The sequence below is a fragment of the Schistocerca gregaria genome, chromosome 1 (genome assembly GCF_023897955.1).
Source record: "Schistocerca gregaria isolate iqSchGreg1 chromosome 1, iqSchGreg1.2, whole genome shotgun sequence".
NCBI classification, from domain to species: Eukaryota; Metazoa; Arthropoda; class Insecta; order Orthoptera; family Acrididae; genus Schistocerca; species Schistocerca gregaria.
In genome coordinates this window covers 986,802,571-986,822,745 of record NC_064920.1, presented here as the reverse complement: position 1 = coordinate 986,822,745, position 20,175 = coordinate 986,802,571, and the positions used below count along the sequence as shown (strand labels likewise).

General features: G+C 39.1%; 1 protein-coding gene across 2 annotated transcripts in view; it reads left to right on the top strand.

Moving 5' to 3' along the window:
- LOC126277886 (beta-arrestin-1) overlaps positions 1 to 20,175 on the top strand; it is a 437,142-nt gene that overhangs the window by 397,042 nt on the left and 19,925 nt on the right. For both annotated transcript variants that reach the window (XM_049977439.1, XM_049977447.1), the window contains exons 7-9: positions 8,853 to 8,988; positions 15,393 to 15,477; positions 19,861 to 19,933. In XM_049977439.1, coding sequence (XP_049833396.1) covers positions 8,853 to 8,988; positions 15,393 to 15,477; positions 19,861 to 19,933 — 294 coding nt within the window. The remainder of the gene's footprint in view (positions 1 to 8,852; positions 8,989 to 15,392; positions 15,478 to 19,860; positions 19,934 to 20,175) is intronic.

Here is a 20,175-nt window from a genome sequence, read left to right as displayed (position 1 = left end):
GATGAATGGTGATGGAACCCATCACATGCCACAAAAACTGACAGCAGTCATGGGGTGTCAGACTCTTCAGTACATTCATGATGTGAGAAGTTTTGTCAGAAGATGCTCATACTACAGTGATGTATAAAGGAATTGTAAAAATTACTGCAGGGTGATGACAAATTTTCCCTTGAAGTGATAGAGAGACCATTCCTTCTCCTTAAGTAAGTTATAACATATTCTTTGGTTCCAGGACAAGAATGCGAAGATGACACTGTACACTGACACTCGTGGTTTTGGGACAGGGGGGCAAGTATGGTATAAATTCAGGAAAGTGCTCAGAAGGCAATAGCTTATGCTTCCAGAATACTCTCCAAATCCAAGAGGGACTGTTCTGTAACCGAGACAGTGTGCCTTGCAGTTGTGTGGACCATCAACAAGCAAACAATTCACCATTATAATGGAGCACTGTTACCTGTGCTGGATGTCTAGCCAGAAGGACCCATTGGGTCAACTGGTGAGATTGGCGCTAAAACTTTAGGAGCATGATGTCAGTGATGTACAAAAATGGATGCAAACGCAAGAACACAAACTGTCTTTCATAGAATTTTTCAGTGGACCACAGCAACATAGACAAAATCTATCATCACTGCATTAAATGGCATTGGTGCTGAATGCAGGGAAAATCTAGTAGCTGAAAACTGTAGAAAAATTGAAGGAAGATGACCCATCCAATTAATAAATGGAAGATTGTATAAAAGGAACTATGATCCAGTGATGCAGAAATGGTTGCTTGTCATCCCAGCTCACTTACAGCCAGCTATTCTGGAGTTTTTCCACAGCATCTGACGACACGGAATTCATGAAAACTCAAGGTAGAGCCATACACTGGCCAGGGCTGTACCAAACCATTATACACTGAGTCATTGAAAGGATGGAAGCGACAGAAATACGGGCCACTTTTACCTCCAGGACCTCTGGTACCAGTTTTCAGCAGCACCATTTCACTGAACTGTAATCAATCTCTTGGGTATGTTCTTGAAGTCGAGAACAGTAATCAATGGATAATAGTCAGTAATTACTACCTCAAGCTCCATACTGTCAACAAATCTGTGCTCACTGCTAAAGCTCTGGAAATTGTAAGAGTCATGGCAGAAGACATTATTTTGAAGCACGGAGAACCACGTTTGATAATCTCCGATCGTGTAACAAATTTCCTGTCAAGACTATTAACAGATGTAATTTCACGTTGTGACATCACCCGCAAGATAACAATTGCCTACAACCAACAGGCAAATGTCCTCGTACAATGCTTTAATAAGACATTGTTGGATATGCTCTTGATGCACGTTGATGTCAAAAGAGAGATTAGGATGCAGTGCTGCCCGTCATGACATTCTCATATGACGCAGCAGAGCGAGGCAGTACAGGCCTAACTCCATTTTTTTCTCTCTCTGACTGTGAGGCCAAAATGAAAGTTGATACACTGTTCTTGTTTCAAATGTATTATAAGCAGGTTGACTACTTGAAGCACCCCCGTCACCAAGACTGATGAAGCAAGACAGCTAGCTCACATATGGACCCTGGATGCCCAGGAGGAGGACTGATAGCACTGTGATGTGAATCACGGGACAGTGAGATAAAACCTGGGAGACTTTGTATGGACTTTTATGCCTGTTTGGTAAGTGAGACTATCAGAAAACTTAATACTGTGCAACTTTGAACCATATATTGTTCTTTGTGGTTTGTCGGTCGTGACAATTGAAGTCAAAGATTATGACCTTTCATCAAGAAGACAAGATCACACAGACATCATCAGTGACCTCCAGAGGAATTCCTACTACAATCGTGAAATGCAGACTGATGATGAGGGTTTCTCATTCAAGGGAACTAAAGATGATTGCCAAACAACAGAAGAAGCTACCTTCTCTTTTCTCCATAATGAAGAGGCTCTGCCAACATTGCTGTACAGAGGACCGTTGACAAGATCTCGATAAAGGGTGCTGTAGTCGGCTCCAATGAGGGCTTCTGAAACAGCATCTTGATATTTCTCCAGGAAAGGGAGCAGTGCCATGATATGAGCTGCATGCAGCATGGCATAGCCATTAGCATTGCTAGCTAGACTGCTGTGGGACACCAATTCAAAAGTGACCATCATGAATTATTTGTTGTTTAGTTCTCAAAATTTACAATGCTTGTAACGTTTGCTTAGTCTGGGAGTTTAGTGTTTGTATAAATAGCAGCACTCTCCATATAGGAAATCGGTTCTGTCCATCCTTTGCCATTTGTAATAAAAATAATTTCAGTGTTACATGGTTGTTCTTCATTTATGACTATGCTTTTGGATTTTTACTTATTGGGGTTATGATATACCAATGTACAATGTAAGCAAATAAGCCTTGCAGTAGGAAAATGTAAAGATTGTTGCTCTTCAGTCCATGTTTGGCGAATCTCCATTTACTATCTGATGCCTGATAGAAAATCATATATTCCGTGTTGTATATCTCCTTAGTATGAGGTGCATGTTATTTAAATTTAAGTATTTCACACTTTACACTCTGAAATCAGAGCTGATGAAAAAATTCTCTTACTGGTGTGTGTGTGTGTGTGTGTGTGTGTGTGTGTGTGTGTGTGTGTGTGTGTGTGAGAGAGAGAGAGAGAGAGAGAGAGAGAGAGAGAGAGAGAGAGAGAGAGGGGGGGGGGGGGGGGAGACCAATCCCCCCACTCCTTTTTTAAACCAAGTGAGTCAGTGAATAGTGTAATACACTAGACTTAGATTCAGCAGATGTATGTAATATATGTTCAATGTGATGTCTCACTCCTTGTCCACTCCAGCTTATACTCTCACTCATTGCCTTATTATTAATGAGTGTTAAATTGTTGGGGAGGGGATTTTAATGTATTATGAATAGCTTGCTCATCCATGTATTGGTGACCAGCCAGCTCCAATTTTGTCTCTAATAATTAAACCTTCATTCTATTCTATTAGTAGTGTTTAACAGAATCTGTTATACAATTCCTGCATTAATAATTTTATGAATTTAAATGTGAGGTGAAGATGAATTCTTTTCACTCTTATTTAAATTCAAGTGAGCTTCCGTCTTTCCATTGTATGAACTTTCTTTTTTAGCATCAGTTTCTTCCCATCACTGAGTGCAAAATAATATAAGTGTAAAATAATATAACAAATGGCAGGGACAGAGAATGAAGTGATCTTGTACTTGCTTCAATACTACCTTCAGCAGACAGAGAATGGACTCGGAACGGTAATGTCTTGGATATCCTGATGACAAACACATGTGAACTTCTCAATTCAGTAGACACAGAGGAGGGAATCACTGAATGTTATTACATAACATTGGTAACTACAGGTGCAAAAAAAGAATATCAAGAAATGAGGAAGGTAATTCTAATTAGCAAGTGTGACAAGGAGTGAATTACATATTACCTGCAGGTTCAACACCAGATTTCCTGTGTTTAGCAGAAAAATGTAGAATATCAATGGATAAAATTAACTATTATTGTACAAATATGCTTAAGGCAGATGTAAGTGATGGGGTAGACATGTTATAAAGTTGGTACTGAAATGAAGAGCTTATTCACAGATTTAAGTAAAGCTAAAACCTAGTTGACAAATAAAAGTAGAACTGATCTCACATATATGTAAGGCGAACAATTTGAGAAGTGTTAATTGAATTGGAAAGTAAAATTACATCTGCCAGTCTGAAGAAAACGCCAGAGAAGCTTTGGTCTTACTCAGTCAGTATGTAGATAAATTGTCTGTACACTCACTCATTGGTTATACCAGAATGGAGAATGCCACAAGGAAGACCAGAATCCATAATTAAATCTTCCAAAATTATTTCATTGAAGAAGAATGTAGAATGCGAATAAAATATAAAATGGAATATTTATTTTAAGCACCGTTTTTGTTAACGGAGAGCAGTGCAATCTCTGCTCCTTGTTTCCTGTAACTTACTCCACAACTGGAATGTTGTCATACCGTTTCTTTAATCAGAATCACAGTGTCAGAGTAAGAGGTACTGTCATCTGTGTGAAGCACATTGTAATAAAGTTTCTCAAAAAAAATTGGGTGTAAAATTGTCCAAAATTTTGGAAAGACTCTTGGCACGGTTCAGGGACACCACCCTGTGCAAGACCAGGGTGTGTGCACGAGAGACAGTTTTTACAAGGATGAGAAACATTTGACAACTAACACATGTCACCTGTGGATCAACATGACAAAGTATATTTGCATTGTTAGCCAGCTTATTGAAGATGATAATTGAATAACAATTGCAAAAATTGCTACCGAGGTTGACATAAACTATAGTAGGGCTCAGATAATCATTTCTGACAACAGATTCCTGAAAGTGTCCACAAAATAGGTGCCAATACTCAATACGACACAGCTGTCCAAACTTGACAAAAAATTCAGGGATTGTTCCAGACCATGTGCTTCATAATCTGGATTTATCGCCCTGAGATTTTCATTTGTTTCAACCATGAAAGGAAGCAGTCAGAGGACAACACAGATTTGGCAACGCAGGTGCTGTCAGTGTGTTCTTGCCCAGCTGGCTGCTGTCAAAGCCACGTTCATTTTACAAAAATGGGTCAAGAAACAGCCTATTCACTGGAAAAACGTATTTCTCATTCAGAAGATTATGTAGAAAAATAAATCCATGTGTACGAATTTTTCTGAAGCTTGAATTTAAAATTATAAAAAATTTTCCCTGTTTATAATTGACTCACCCTTGTACTGTGGTTCCTTCTCTCCAAACTGGTTTACAGACATCAAAGTGTCATAATTATTGAAATAAGTAAAAAAAAGAAGTAATATCCCATGGCCGAGGAAAGGCAACTGGAGCTACAAGTTTTCACACTTCTTGTCAACCTAAGATCGGTTGTAAGCACTTCATCTGTTTAATTAGTTGCTTCAGTTTGGAGCGCTCTTTTCATGTGGTAGAACTAACATAACAGTTGCGTTCATCTACAATATAACAATGCTTGAAATTTTCTCTCTCTCTCTCTCTCTCTCTCTCTCTCTCTCTCTCTCTCTCTCTCTCTCTCTCCCCCTCTGTCTCCATAGCTGATTGGTCAGAATGGCAGAATGCCGTGTGGGGTGGGGGCTCAGGTTCAATTCCCGGCTGGTTCAGAGGTTTTCTCCGCTCTGGGACTGGGTGTTGTGTTGTCTTCAACATTCCATCCTCATTAAGAAGCAAGTTGTCAAACTGGCATAAACTAAAAAGATTTGGACAAGATGACCAGTTTATCAGGTGGGAAGGCCTTGCCACCGTAACATTTAACACTTCATCTGTGTGTTTTCATATCAGTCTTTTAACCCACATTTATTCCATCAGATTTCATCTTCTGATTCAAGTTTTCATTTTTGGTTTCCTTTTTAGAAATTATAACCATCATTTCTAACATTTATTGTAAATCAGAACAAGCCTTATTCACAGTGACATAATAGGCCTAGTGAGTAGTTTGTTTCCATTATCAACTAACACAATAGTTGGCTCTGTTTAGTGGAGGTGGGAGGCAGAGAGAGAGAGAGAGAGAGAGAGAGAGAGAGAGAGAGAGAGAGAGAGAGAGAGAGAATACATAGATTCAGATAACAAGCTTTATTTAAGGACACTCTTTTTAATTAATATTAAAGTATTGATAAAAGTAACTTTCAGTGTATATGGCCTTAAAAAAAAAAGTTTCACATTTGTACACAATCTTCAGCAACAGTATGTTCAATTTTTATTTTGTTATTTTTATAGTGATTTTTGTTTTTGTATGTTTTTAGCCCTTGTATCTCTCTGTCAACACCATTCAATCAATATATTGTGCATGATTCGCATGAACTAGAACCGACAATCTGTGAAGAGCTCTGATTTTTATTTTGATGCACTAAATCTTGCATTAAATTGGCCTTCAGCATAATTTGAAATTGTGTAAAACATAATTGAAGACATTTAGGAGATCTGACTTATGGCTTGGTTGATGTCATAAAAATGTCATTAAGGGACAACATTATAAAAAAGCTGTTTCAGAGAATATTAGCATAGTGATGGTGGTGATTAGTCTGACAGCTGCAGCTGTGAATTTCTGCAGATGTTAATGTATTTTCGTTTTTGAGCGATGGTACACAGATAGAAACTGTACTGGAGGGCATCAGAGAGTAGAAGCTTTTGTTGCTGCTGATTATTGTTGCTGATTATTGTTGTTAAACAAACATTTTGTAAAATTTTGATTCTTTAAAATCTCTATATCTCCCCAAAAACAAATGTAGCCAGGGGCCTATAATCCTGGACAAAACTCCATGAGCTAAAATAAGTAAATCCATTGTAACTGCAGATTAGGGTGTCTACTAACAGGGCCCCTGTACATGAGGCTGGCTGTAGTTGTATATAGGGTAGTGGCAATGCCAAAAAATTGTAGGAAGATCTGCAAAGGATTGGAACTTGATGCAAGGACTACCAGGTTAACATCAGTGGAAGAGAAAAAATTAAGGTTTGTGCATAAACATGGGGAAGACCCAATATTGTTTAACTGTATGATGGGTGATTTCTGGAAGTGGCATTTTTAAGTGTTACATGTGTGATAAATGCAACATCTGTAGTGACATGACCACATAGAATTCGCTGTAGGACAGCAGAAACCAGAGATACAGTTGAAAACTACTAAGGAAGTGTAATTAATGACAAATCCTCCACTTCAGTATTCTCTTCAAAGATGACACAATATACATGCTGTTTCCTCTCACACACATCTCCTGAAAAGAAATGACCACGATAGTAAAATTAGATACATTGTAGCTCATACAGAGACTTACTGACACATACTTATGCACGCCATTCATGTACGGAATGAGGAAGGAATTTTCGAGTAATAGTACCCTAAGTAATCTCTGCCACGCTCCATGAGCTGGGCTGTGGGTAGAGAGACAAATCTTAACTTTCTGTCGGATGTACTAAGTGGTACCTAGATAATGTAATGGAATGATGATTTGCCAACAGGATGTTAAACCCTAATTCTAGGTAGTCTCATGCAGTCCATAAGGCATAAATATGGCTTGAAAGGAAAAGACATTACTGTTCATTACTGATAGATTAATGATACTGATGTCATTTCCTGGTGCTAAAGTTCTCCGATTATGATGCTATTTTAAAATTACCTGTGTTGTTGGATGAAAGGCAAAATTTTAAAAAAGAAGATGAGACATAAAGAATTATAATGCATTGTGAACATTGATGAATCAGAACCAAAACAAATTGGCCAACTTCTACATACCTTTGTAGTCACAATAATGTATGGAAAGTTGTGGTTGAGGATTACAAATTATGTAGGAATAAAGGAGACGACTCACCGAAAGGCAGAAGCGCTGTGTTGTCGATAGGTACACAGACAAAAGATACAGAGCTTGGCTAGCTTACAAAATGCACTTCCTTTTTCAAGCACGTTTTTCCAACAAGCTTGATAAAGGAAGTGCATTGCGAAAGCTACCCAAGCTCTGTACCTTTTGTTTGTGTAGCTATTGCTGATGGAGCACTTCTTCCTTTCAGTGAGTTATTGCCTTTATCTATGTAGTCAGTATTTCAGTGTGGACTGCTTGAGGACTCAACATTAATTTCCTGTATGGAAGGTTTTTTGTTTAGTGCTTCTGTTGAGACGACCATTCAGAAATGCCTAGTTTCAACTGTTCTAGATCATCTATTTATTAGTTTCACTTTCCACATATGTAGGATGTTGAAAGAGAAGGTAGGTACATGGTAGTGACTAATTGACAATGAAGTCATTAGAGCAGTGAATTAGCTGAGATTTGGTAAGGACTGGGGAAAGAAAGAGTTCAAGGAGCTGTTCCTTTTGCTTGGAATGGTTTAAGCCAGACATTGAAATCCTACATTTGGATATGAATTTGTAACCACCTACTGCTGAACGATTTTTCTGACTTAACAACTGCACCATTCCTTTTGTTACTTGCCATAAAGTTTCCTTCAGTTTTTCACGACTACTGGCTAGAAAGTGGTTATTGTCAGTTGGATAACTCACTGTCTGTGCGCTTCAAATTATAGCTTACATGGGTGGATTTCTCTTGTGGTAAAAGATGCAGTCTGAAGTAAGGGATTATTTGATTCGGGTAAAAAATGACAATACAGAATTAAACAGCAAAAGTGATAAAGTTTGTTCACAAAGTTCAGAGACTGGCTTTGGCACATCTTGTTGTGGTCCGTTGCATCAGAGGAGGGTGAATTTCTTTCCATTTGTATGTGATATTGCAGAAAAAAAATATTTTCGATACTGAAAAAAGTAAAAACAAGAATCATCACGAATTGTTGTTCTTCTGCAGATTGTAGAAAGTTTTTGACACTTGATGGTATGGGCCACATGCTTGCTCATTGTCTACCTGTTCCTCGAGAACAATTGAAGGAAACTGAGAAATTACAAACATTAATAGAAAACTGTGTGACGATCTAGGTGTGAGCATTATATGCAGTTCATTTGGAAAAGAAAACTGGCTTAACAGTATCGACGATATGTTGAACAAAATGTTAGTGTAGGTAAAAATATGAAGCAGACTTGTCATTACTGGTGGCGGTGATTTTGTGTGTGTGTGTGTGTGTGTGTGTGTGTGTGTGTGTGTGTGTTTTAGTTAATTAGTAGTACTACCCTCTCTCATATGCAAGGCATGCCACCCAAAAGTGAGTATCCTGTATGTTCCACTTGAAATTACTTGGTGTTAAGTTTGGGAGAGAGAAATAGGAAATAATAATAATAATAATAATAATAATAATAATAATAACTCCAGATACTGAAATTAGTAACAGGAGTATGTGAATCATTAAGATTTGCTGTTAACAAAGTGTGTGTTTTTTGTTGGGCAGGAATTCAGTACGGCTCGCCATTCGGAAGATCATGTACGCACCAAGCAAACAGGGTGAACAACCATCTGTAGAAGTTAGTAAAGAATTTATGATGAGCCCAAATAAACTGCACTTAGAAGCATCATTGGACAAAGAGGTAATTGCTGTTCTTAATTACTGAAGCACTTAAAATCACTTTTATTATTATAAATCATTAAACAATTGTTACAGCCAATGAAAATAGTGTCGATGTGATGTGATGTGACGTGATGTACGTAGCTTCTGGGACAAGGGAAGAGACATGGGAGGAAGGATGGGACTAGAGAAGTAGTGGGAGACTGTACTGACATTACCTTCTTCCCACTGGTAGGGTCTGTTATCAGTGCAGCCACACTCCACACTATGTGGCTCAGTACCTCAGTACCTCAACTTACAAGTTTTACCACTGGGAACCCAATGCGGACGTCCAGTATAGCAGCTTCCACCAACTAAAAAATTACGTACATCCGAAAACCTCATTCCCTACTATGTTCCCCAGAAAGATCCTATGCATTGTTTGACAAACATTGCATGCGAATTGCCCACAATGTAAATTCAGTATGTTCCACAACTATCTTTAGTTAACGTAAAAGTTTTTTGAGTTTAAAGTCGCAACATCCTTGAAATTATCCTTCAAAAGATGCATAAAATGGACGTTTTGCCCACAGTCACACTTACCTTTCTCCTGGTCAGCTAGTGGAGAAACAGGTTTACTAAATTTGTGAGAGATCGCTTTTATATCGTCATGATTGCTCTACTGTATGTGGTAACAAGACACAATTTTAATACAAGCTAATCATTTAATTGGTTTCCTTTGGTGGAATGATAGGATGTGATGCTTATGGCTGAAGACTTCACTCGTATCTTTGCCACACTAAAAATGAGTGAGTGACAGTATAAGCTGGTACTTCGAGTTTGTGTAGAAGGGTTGTCACAGTTATTGATATTGGAAAATCAATTGCTCTTTGGAATTTATTTCTCCTTTGGTGTTGCAGTCTTCAACCCAAAGTATTCTTTGATGCAGGTCTCTATGGTTCTCTGTCCCTTGAAAACCTCTTCATCTCTGAATAACTGCTGCAACTTACATTCTTTTCAACCTGCTTACCGTATTTGCATCTTGGTCTCCCTCTACAATTTTCACTCCCCCCCCCCTCCCCCCCCCATCCCAAACACACACACACACACACACACACACACACACACACACACACACACACACACACACACACAAAGAAAGAAACTTCCACATGGGAAAAATATATTAAAAACAAAGATTCCAAGACTTACCAAGCGGGAAAGCGCCGGCAGACAGGCACAATGAACAAAACACACACACAGAATTACTAGCTTTCGCAACCGATGGTTGCTTCTTCAGGAAGGAGAGGGAAAGACGAAAGGATGTGGGTTTTAAGGGAGAGGGTAAGGAGTCATTCCAATCCCGGGAGCTGAAAGACTTCCCTTAGGGGGCAAAAAAAGACAGGTGTACACTCTCACTCGCGCGCGACACACGCGCACTCGCGCGCGACACACGCGCACACGCGTGCGCGCGCGCACACACTCAAGCAGATATATTTAAAGGCAAAGAGTAAGGGCAGAGATGTCAGTGGAGGCGGAAGTACAGAGGCAAAGAAGTTGTTGAAAGACAGGTGAGGTATGAGCGGCGGCAACTTGAAATTAGCGGAGGTTGAGGCCTGGCGGATATTGAGAAGAGAGGATATACTGAAGGGTGAGTTCCCATCTCCGGAGTTCGGATAGGTTGGTGTTGGTGGGAAGTATCCAGATAACTCTGACGGTGTAACACTGTGCCAAGATGTGCTGGCCCTGCACCAAGGCATGTTTAGCCACAGGGTGATCCTCATTACCAACAAACACTGTCTGCCTGTGTCCATTCATGCGAATGGACAGTTTGTTGCTGGTCATTCCCACATAGAAAGTGTCACAGTGCAGGCAGGTCAGTTGGTAAATCACGTGGGTGCTTTCACACGTGGCTCTCCCTTTGATCGTGTACACCTTCCGGGTTACAGGACTGGAGTAGGTGGTGGTGGGAGGGTGCATAGGACAGGTTTTACACCGGGGGCGGTTGCAAGGGTAGGAGCCAGAGGGTAGGGAAGGTGGTTTGGGGATTTCATAGGGATGAACCAAGAGGTTACGAAGGTTAGGTGAACGGCGGAAAGACACTCTTGGTGGAGTGGGGAGGATTTCATGAAGGATGGATCTCATTTCGGGGCAGGATTTTAGGAAGTCGTATCCCTGCTGGAGAGCCACATTCAAGGTCTGATCCAGTCCCGGGAAGTATTCTGTCACAAGTGGGGCACTTTTGGGGTTCTTCTGTGAGAGGTTCTGGGTTTGAGGGGATGAGGAAGTGGCTCTGGTTATCTGCTTCTGTACCAGGTCGGGAGGGTAGTTGCGGGATGCGAAAGCTGTTTTCAGGTTGTTGGTGTAATGGTCGAGGGATTCCGGACTGGAGCAGATTCGTTTGCCACGAAGGCCTAGGCTGTAGGGAAGAGACCGTTTGATATGGAATGGGTGGCAGCTGTCATAATGGAGGTACTGTTGCTTGTTGGTGGGTTTGATGTGGACGGATGTGTGCAGCTGGCCATTGGACAGATGGAGGTCAACGTCAACGAAAGTGGCATGGGATTTGGAGTACGACCAGGTGAATCTGATGGAACCAAAGGAGTTGAGGTTGGAGAGGAAATTCTGGAGTTGTTCTTCACTGTGAGTCCAGATCATGAAGATGTCATCAATAAATCTGTACCAAACTTTGGGTTGGCAGGCTTGGGTAACCAAGAAGGCTTCCTCTAAGCGACCCATAAATAGGTTGGCATACGAGGGGGCCATCCTGGTACCCATGGCTGTTCCCTTTAATTGTTGGTATGTCTGGCCTTCAAAAGTGAAGAAGTTGTGGGTCAGGATGAAGCTGGCTAAGGTGATGAGGAAAGAGGTTTTAGGTAGGGTGGCAGGTGATTGGCGTGAAAGGAAGTGCTCCATTGCAGCGAGGCCCTTGTAACCATTGATGCCACTTCCCTATACACGAATATCCCGCACGTCCAGGGCCTCGCTGCAATGGAGCACTTGTACAGCCTTGTTTCAACATTCTTAAAATGGTTGTCAGCAATGATTAAATTTGCTCTGTTCAAAATCCTACCAGTGGGCTTACTATTTGTTCATTTCTTCCAGTCCATATTCATCTACTATTTTTTTCTTTTCTTCCTTTTGCTGCTATCAAATGCCAATCCTCTATCACAATTAAATTTTTGTCTCTGTTAGCTATCTGAATAATTTCTTTTAATTTATCATACATTTCTTTAATCTCTTCATCTGTGGAGCTAGTTGGCATATAACCTTGTACTGTTGTTGTGGATATTGACTTCGTCTGTCTTGATTGTGACAATGTGTTCACTGTCATGTTCATAGTAGCTTGCCTGTATTCCTATTTCCTAGACTTACTCCTGCATTGCCCCAATTTGATTTAATATATTTATGTTGATTTATAAACACATACTCACCTGATCAGAAGTCCTTTTCCTCGTGCCACTGAACTTTGCCCAATTCCCACTACATCTAATTTCAACCTATCCATTTCCCATTTTAAATTTTCTGATCTACCTGCATCATTAAGGGATCAAATTTTCCATCCCTGACCCATAAAGTGCCTGTTTTATTTTTTCTGATGACATACTTTTGAATAGTTTCCACCTGGAGATGTGAATGGGGAACTTTTTGCATGCAGCCTGTTTTACCCAATGGGACAAGCCACAACGAAATGTCATTTCCTTAGCAAAATTATGTTGTCCCCTTGAAAAAGAGGGCAATGACCATCCTCATCATATCGATATTGAAAAAATTGAAGTTGTAACATCAACACAAGACACCATAAGCAAATGCTTGTCCATATTCTACCTGAACAACTGGAAAATGTTAGATTGCATCAGAAATATGACAGTACTTGTTAAAACATCACTTGTTTCCAAAGGAACTAGGCAGCGCACAAGTTGTTGTTGTGGTCTTCAGTCCTGAGACTGGTTTGATGCAGCTCTCCATCTACTCTATTCTGTGCAAGCTTCTTCATCTCCCGGTACCTACTGCAACCTGCATCCTTCTGAATCTGCTTTGTGTATTCATCTCTTTGTATCCCTCTACAATTTTTACCGTCCACACCGCCCTCCAATACTAAATTGGTGATCCCTTGATGCCTCAACACAAGTCCTACCAACCGATTCCTTCTTCTAGTGAAGTTGTGCCACAATCCTATTCAGTACTTCCTCATTAGTTATGTGATATACCCATCTAATCTTCAGCATTCTTCTGTAGCACCACATTTCGAAAGCTTCTATTCTCTTCTTGTCCAAACTATTTATCGTCCATGTTTCACTTCCATACATGGCTACACTCCATACAAATACTTTCAGAAATGACTTCCTGACACTTAAATCTATACTCGATGTTAACAAATTTCTCGTCTTCAGAAACACTTTCTTTGCCTTTGCCAGTCTACATTTTATATCCTCTCTACTTCAACCATCATCAGTTATTTTGCTCCCCAAATAGCAAAACTACTTTACTACTTTAAGTGTCTCATTTCCTAATCTAATTCCCTCACCATCACTCGACTTAATTTGACTACATTCCATTATCCTCATTTTGCTTTTGTTGATGTTCATCTTACACCCTCCTTTCAAGACACTATCCATTCTGTTCAACTGCTCTTCAAAGTCCTTTGCTGTCTCTGACAGAATTACATCGTCATTGGCACACATCAACGTTTTTATTTCTTCTCCATGGATTTTAATACCTACTCAGAATTTTTCTTTGGTTTCCTTCACTGCTTGCTCAATATACAGATTGAATAGCATCGGGGAGAGACTACAACCCTGTCTCACTCCCTTCCGAACCACTGCTTCCCTTTCATGTCCCTCGACTCTTACAACTGCCATCTGGTTTCTGTACAAATTGTAAATAGCATTTTGCTGCCTGTATTTTACCCCTCCCACCTTCAGAATTTGAAAGAGCGTATTCCAGTCAACATTGTCAAAACCTTTCTCCAAGTAAACAAATGCTAGAAACGTAGGTTTGCCCTTTCTTAATCTATCTTCTTAGATAAGCCGTAAGGTGAGTATTGCCTCATGTGTTCCAACATTTCTACGGAATCCAAACTGATCTTCCCCGAGGTCGGTTTCTACTAGTTTTTCCATTCGTCTGTAAAGAATCGGCGTTAGTATTTTGCAGCCATGACTTATTTAACTGATAGTTCGGTAATTTTCACGTCTCTCAACACCTGCTTTCTTTGGGATTGGGATTATTATATTTTTCTTGAAGTCTGAGGGTATTTCGCCTGTCTCGTACATCTTGCTCACCAGATGGTAGAGTTTTGTCAGGATGGCTCTCCCAAGACCGTCAGTAGTTGAAATGGAATGTTGACTACTCCTGGGGCCTTGTTTTGACTCAGGTCTTTCAGTGCTCTGTCAAACTCTTCACGCAGTATCATATCTCCCATTTTATCTTCATCTACATCCTCTTTCATTTCCATAATATCGTCCTCAAGTATATCGCCCTTGTATAGACCCTCTGTATACTGCTTCCACCTTTCTGCTTTCCCTTATTTGCTTAGAACTGGGTTTCCATTTGAGCTTTTGATATTCATACAAGTGGTTCTCTTTTCTCCAAAGGTCTCTTTAATTCCTCTGTAGGCTGTATCTATCTTACCCCCTAGTGAGATAAGCCTCTACATCCTTACATTTGTCCTCTAGCCATTCCTGCTTAGCCATTTTGCACTTCCTGTCGATTACATTTTTGAGACGTTTGTATTCCTTTTTGCCAGCTTCATTTACTGCATTTTTATATTTTCTCCTTTCATCAATTAAATTCAGTATTTCTTCTGTCACCCAAGGATTTCTACCAGCCCTCGTCGTTTTACCTACTTTATCCTCTGCTGCCTTCACTACTTCATCCCTCAAAGCTACCCATTCTTCTTCTACTGTATTTCTTTCCCCCATTCATGGCAGTTGTTCCCTTATGCTCTCCCTGAAACTCTGTGCAACCTCTGGTTTGGTCCGTTTATCCAGGTCCCATCTCCTTAAATTCCCACCTTTTTGCAGTTTCTTAAATTTTAATCTACAGGTCATAATTAATAGATTGTGGTCAGAACCCATATCTGCCCCTGGAAATGTCTTAAAATTTAAAACATGGTTCCTAAATCTCTGTCTTACCATTATATAATCTATCTGAAACCTGTCAGAATCTCCAGGCTTCTCCCATGTATAGTGCACAAGTAAACACACTTAAATCATTTTGTGAAAGGCATGATCACACATGTCCACAGCTTGTGGGTAAGGTATGATGCAACATTTTCTCAACAGGGAAAAGTTTGACAGAAGTTGATATACAAAATCATTAGTCAGCGATTTGCTATTTATCTAATGTTGTGTGTTATTTATGCTAATATTTGCACAGTGTGCATGTAATTATTATTTGGTGCCTATAATTACTGATTTATTTGTTGTGTATTGCCTTTTCTTTCAGTTATATCATCATGGAGAAAACATAGCCGTGAATGTTCATATAGCCAACAACTCAAATAGAACAGTCAAGAAAATAAAGGTTTCAGGTAATATACATGGTTTTTGTTGTTGTTGTTTTTCTTCTTGTCTTTCTGAGTGCACCACTTATGTTGTATTGGTTCAGAAATATCAGATTGGTTTAAACTATCAAAATCAGATATTCTGTAGTTTAATCAAAGTATAAAAATAAAAATTGTGAACTGCAGTTGCCTATTGAACAACTGAACTATTCCTTATTCATTCAGCAGTATAAGGAAACATGTCCGGATCATCTTCATTATTCTGTTAGGATGCTTGCTTTGAGAAGGACATGCCCAGCTTCATGCAATCTAAGATTAAGCAGCAGTGCTAATGACCTTGTGATTGATGGGACGTTAAACCCTAATCTCCTCATAGTCATACATCATCTTGAGAGACAGTACCTTGTCATTGTTTGTTATTATTTATTATTATTATTATTATTATTATTATTATTATTATTATTATTATTATTATTGTCATAATGCACAAAACTGTTTTCAAATAGCGGTTGAAGGATGTGGTGTCATTGCATACCTCCGTTTGCCAAAATGAGTATTTTTCTTGATAGGAAAAGATCAGACAGTGTTGCACAACAACAACAACAACAACAAGAATAAGAAATAAGGTGTGAGAAAAATAAAACAGAAAATCTCTACTTCAGCTAGCAAGTAAGTTAAAGAGACACTTAGTGAGGACACATGAAAACTAAAACAATACACACTGCTAAATTTGCCTTGAAGATGTCTAAAACATTCTCTGTAGTGGTTCAAAAGTATGACACCCTACTTCCGACACCTCAAGCAGTAAGATGTTGATACATGCGAAAAAAAAGGCTATAACTCAAAGTTAATGTGAGATGTAAATAAGTTAATGATGATGTCACATTGGTACCACATTCCACCCCAATTCTGTCAACGTCATTGTGTACATGTTGCATGATGAGAAGGTTGTCATACCCACCCCCCTCCTACCCACAGTTCACCCCTTCTTTTAACACCACTGCAATATAGGTCAGAATCAAGACACCTAGCACTGGAATAACGAGGTTTTATTATTAGTGGCTGAGGAAAACACCCCTCTGCCCCTGCCCCTGCCCCTGGGAGAGCCACTACAGGTCATTACTGTGCTGTTATCAAAAGCACTCATTTTGGCTGTTTGCTGCCATAGCTCATTAAAACCAAATTTTGCTGCACTTTCGAAACAGATATGGCCACTACATTACCTTGGCAAGAGGCAATGCCTGAAATGTGATATTCTTGGCACGCTCTTGACATCATGAATCTCAGAATATTGAATTCCTTAATCATTTCCGGAATGGAATGTCCCATGTGTCTAGCTCCAATTAGTCTGTTAATTGCCACCGTGCAACCATAATCACACTGGAAACCATTTCATATGAATTGCCTGTGTTGAAGGGACAGCTCTGTGAATCCACTGCCCTTTCATACCTTCTGTACATGATACTACCACTATCAGTGTATTTGCATCTAGCTATCCAATGATTTTTGTCACCTAATCATACATTACATCCAGCTGGATAACAAACTGTTTTGTGATAGGTAAAGGTTACAATGAAATGGTTATTACTAATATTGTTGAGCTTTTTTCTTAACTTACGTTGTTAACAGGTGAATTTGGAGGTAGCTTGGGCCTGATACATCTGATATGTAGAACCTGATGACAGAGTGAGGTGTCAGATAGTCATTATCAGTGTGCTACACTTCTTTAAAGTCTGCCCACATTTTACTTACACACAAACCTCCAGATATCAGACACTCAGATCGGTACCAAACATTGTATGTCAAAGAGGTTTGGGTGTTTCATAATTTATGATCTGTTAATAGCCAGTGTGGGGCTTACAGGACTTTTTCATGTTTCTCTAACATCTAAAACTGTCTGGTTGGTATTGATATGAGATGCAGATACTTCATTGTTGTTGTTGTTGTTGTTGTTGTTGTTGCTGTTGCTGCTGCTGCTGCTGTTGCAACTGCTAGGCAATGTAATTAGTCTGAATTGGTTTTGAAAAAAGCATAAACTTTTGTTGAATATTTGCTACAGATTTGGAAGGATCAGCTACTGTTGCCAAGGGAAACCCCACCTGCTTTCGTAAGGTGCAATAACATGTCAGAAATTAAACTGGATTGGAACAATTTAATTCAAATCTTGATGCAGCAAATGCTTTGTCAGATTGATTTTCAACAACATTATGCTGATTGATATACGGCATTTAGCCTACTTCATGAGAGTTTTTCATCAGATGAAGAAGTGGCAACCAGTGCAAAGATCATTTTGTGGACTGCACAGAGAAATTTATGGATAGAAATAGAAGACATATTACTAATGAGAGTAATGTAAGAAGCAAGGGTAGAAAGCTAAGTGGAAATATCTGAAATAAAAAAGAAATTGCATGAAGAGATCATAAGAGTGTTCAGAATGTTGCATCAGTCATTTCATGTAATACATATTCACAATTTTAAAGCTTTCTGACTCATACAGACTTATTGTTGCCCACAATTTTTCTTGCAGTGGGATGTAGTGATCTTCCAATTTCTTTTTCTTAAAGACAAGAGGATTATTCAATGCTATGTGCTGAATATTCAATGGTGTAGGCTTGTGAATTGACACAAAACATGGTATACTTTGCAGGCTTTAAAAAGAAATAAATAAATAGAAAAATTGGTAGTCCTCAACTATATGCACTCAGACTCAGAGTTCAAACAACTTTAAATGATGAGTACGATAACAGCAGTACCTTTAAGAATGCCATTTATTACTGCAAAACACCTATAGGTGTCGATGGCCCAGCAATTAAATGAAATATAAGTTGAGTACAGGGAAACAATAGATTCCTACTTCAGGTAATTAGTTATGAGCAACAACATAGCTCGCGAGATATTCACTCCTAAATGCATTCTATGTCTTCACTGCAGAAGCCACGGAAATCTCAAAAGTGCACAAGTTGGCACGCGACTACACGCAAACTGCTCAACACTCTCCAAGTATTTCCTACGACCGTCTGTCGCACCTTCCCGTCCAGCATCCCTCTCATGTCCTCTGTGGCCCGATGCTCCTCCCACTCTTCCATACAGTCTTTCCATTGACTTCGGTAGTCACCTACCATAGTGATGAGTGCTGTGATTGGCCAGAGCGCTCCCACCATGTCTCCAAGCAAATGCACACTCTTAAACATGTTGAAACACATACGAAATACTGGATTTACATTTAAATAGCTTGAAATTAAATAAATATTCCTATGGCTGGACCATAAACACGCTCTTAACACACATCATTAAATTCATAAACAAACAAACAAATAAACATATATCAAAGGAATAGTAACAAAAGTAGGCCAGTAGCCTAATGTGTCTGTGCTTTCTAAAACACAGTAAATATTCGACCAATTTCTTCATGAATAGTATATATAAGATATAAACAAAGACATAGACGAATAAATATATTTATAAGCATCCTGCTACCATTTTTTCGTTTAACTGTGGAATACTTATGGTCTGACGCAATCAATAGTAATCGGCCACTTTGACCACCAATAACTCGTGTACTATTAAAGTTACATGCCTGTAATTCATAGCAATTCAGGTTTACACTAATAGCTTTCTAAACACACGCCTATCAACAAAATCAGATGAACTGATTAGATTTCGGGAACTTCTGTCTGGGTGTTACTTTTTTAATTTACAGTCAGATAGTAAACTTTAAACTAATAAAGGTATTGAAAATATGATTATACCATCAGAATCGTCATGCTAATAATGGTAACATACATGTTTCTTTTTAAGGTATCATGAATCCTCTTGATATTATTAATTTTTACATGAATTGTGAAATGTCTGCCATTATGGTTTCACAAAGTATGCCATCTTTGGCACTCCTGGCATACAAATCCCCTTCATTGACACAAAGCACAGACCTCGACACAGCATCAACATGGAATTTCCAGCCTTGCGGTCGGCCTGGACCACATACTGGCCTACCCCTCTTGCTCCGGCTAATGTTTGGTACCACGTGGTTGCTGACGAGCCCCGGTTTGCCGAGTGGCCTGTGCGGCCATGCCAACTCCGAACTTGGAATATTTTCAGGGTGTCACAACTTGCCCGTTAACTCACAACATCAAGAATTGAATGTTCTTGTGATGAATTACATAGTGTTTTGAGAGGATAAATCTCTGGTGTCAAAAGTTAGACTTCTGACAACATTTACTGCTTGTTGTCATTTTTGGTTTGGAAATTACTAACTGAATATTTTGAATGGAGTGCACAACTTATTTTTATGATTAATTTCCTGTATTTTAAATTCCTCTTTAATACTCCTGTACAGCTCTTAAATTTTAGTAACATAACTGTGTTTTAAAGGAACATAATTTTAAAATGCATGATGTCTCTTTTTTGCAGTGCGGCAGTTTGCAGATATCTGTCTATTTTCAACGGCACAGTACAAATGCACTGTAGCAGAAGCAGAAAGCGAGTAAGTGATTACAGTTCGTTTACGCTTAATAGTACTGTTAGGTGAAGATGTAGGACGTAATAGTTAGCATTTCTGCAGTGATAAACAAATGTTTACAATGGGGAGACATTTCTCTGCAGTCGGAGGACTTATTGACTAATTATTTTTGCTAAAACAAAATACTTTTTTAAATAAAAGATTATTTCTTTTTCAGAATTCCAGAATGCTGAATCTAAGTGCCGGCATTTAAGGTGGAAATAATG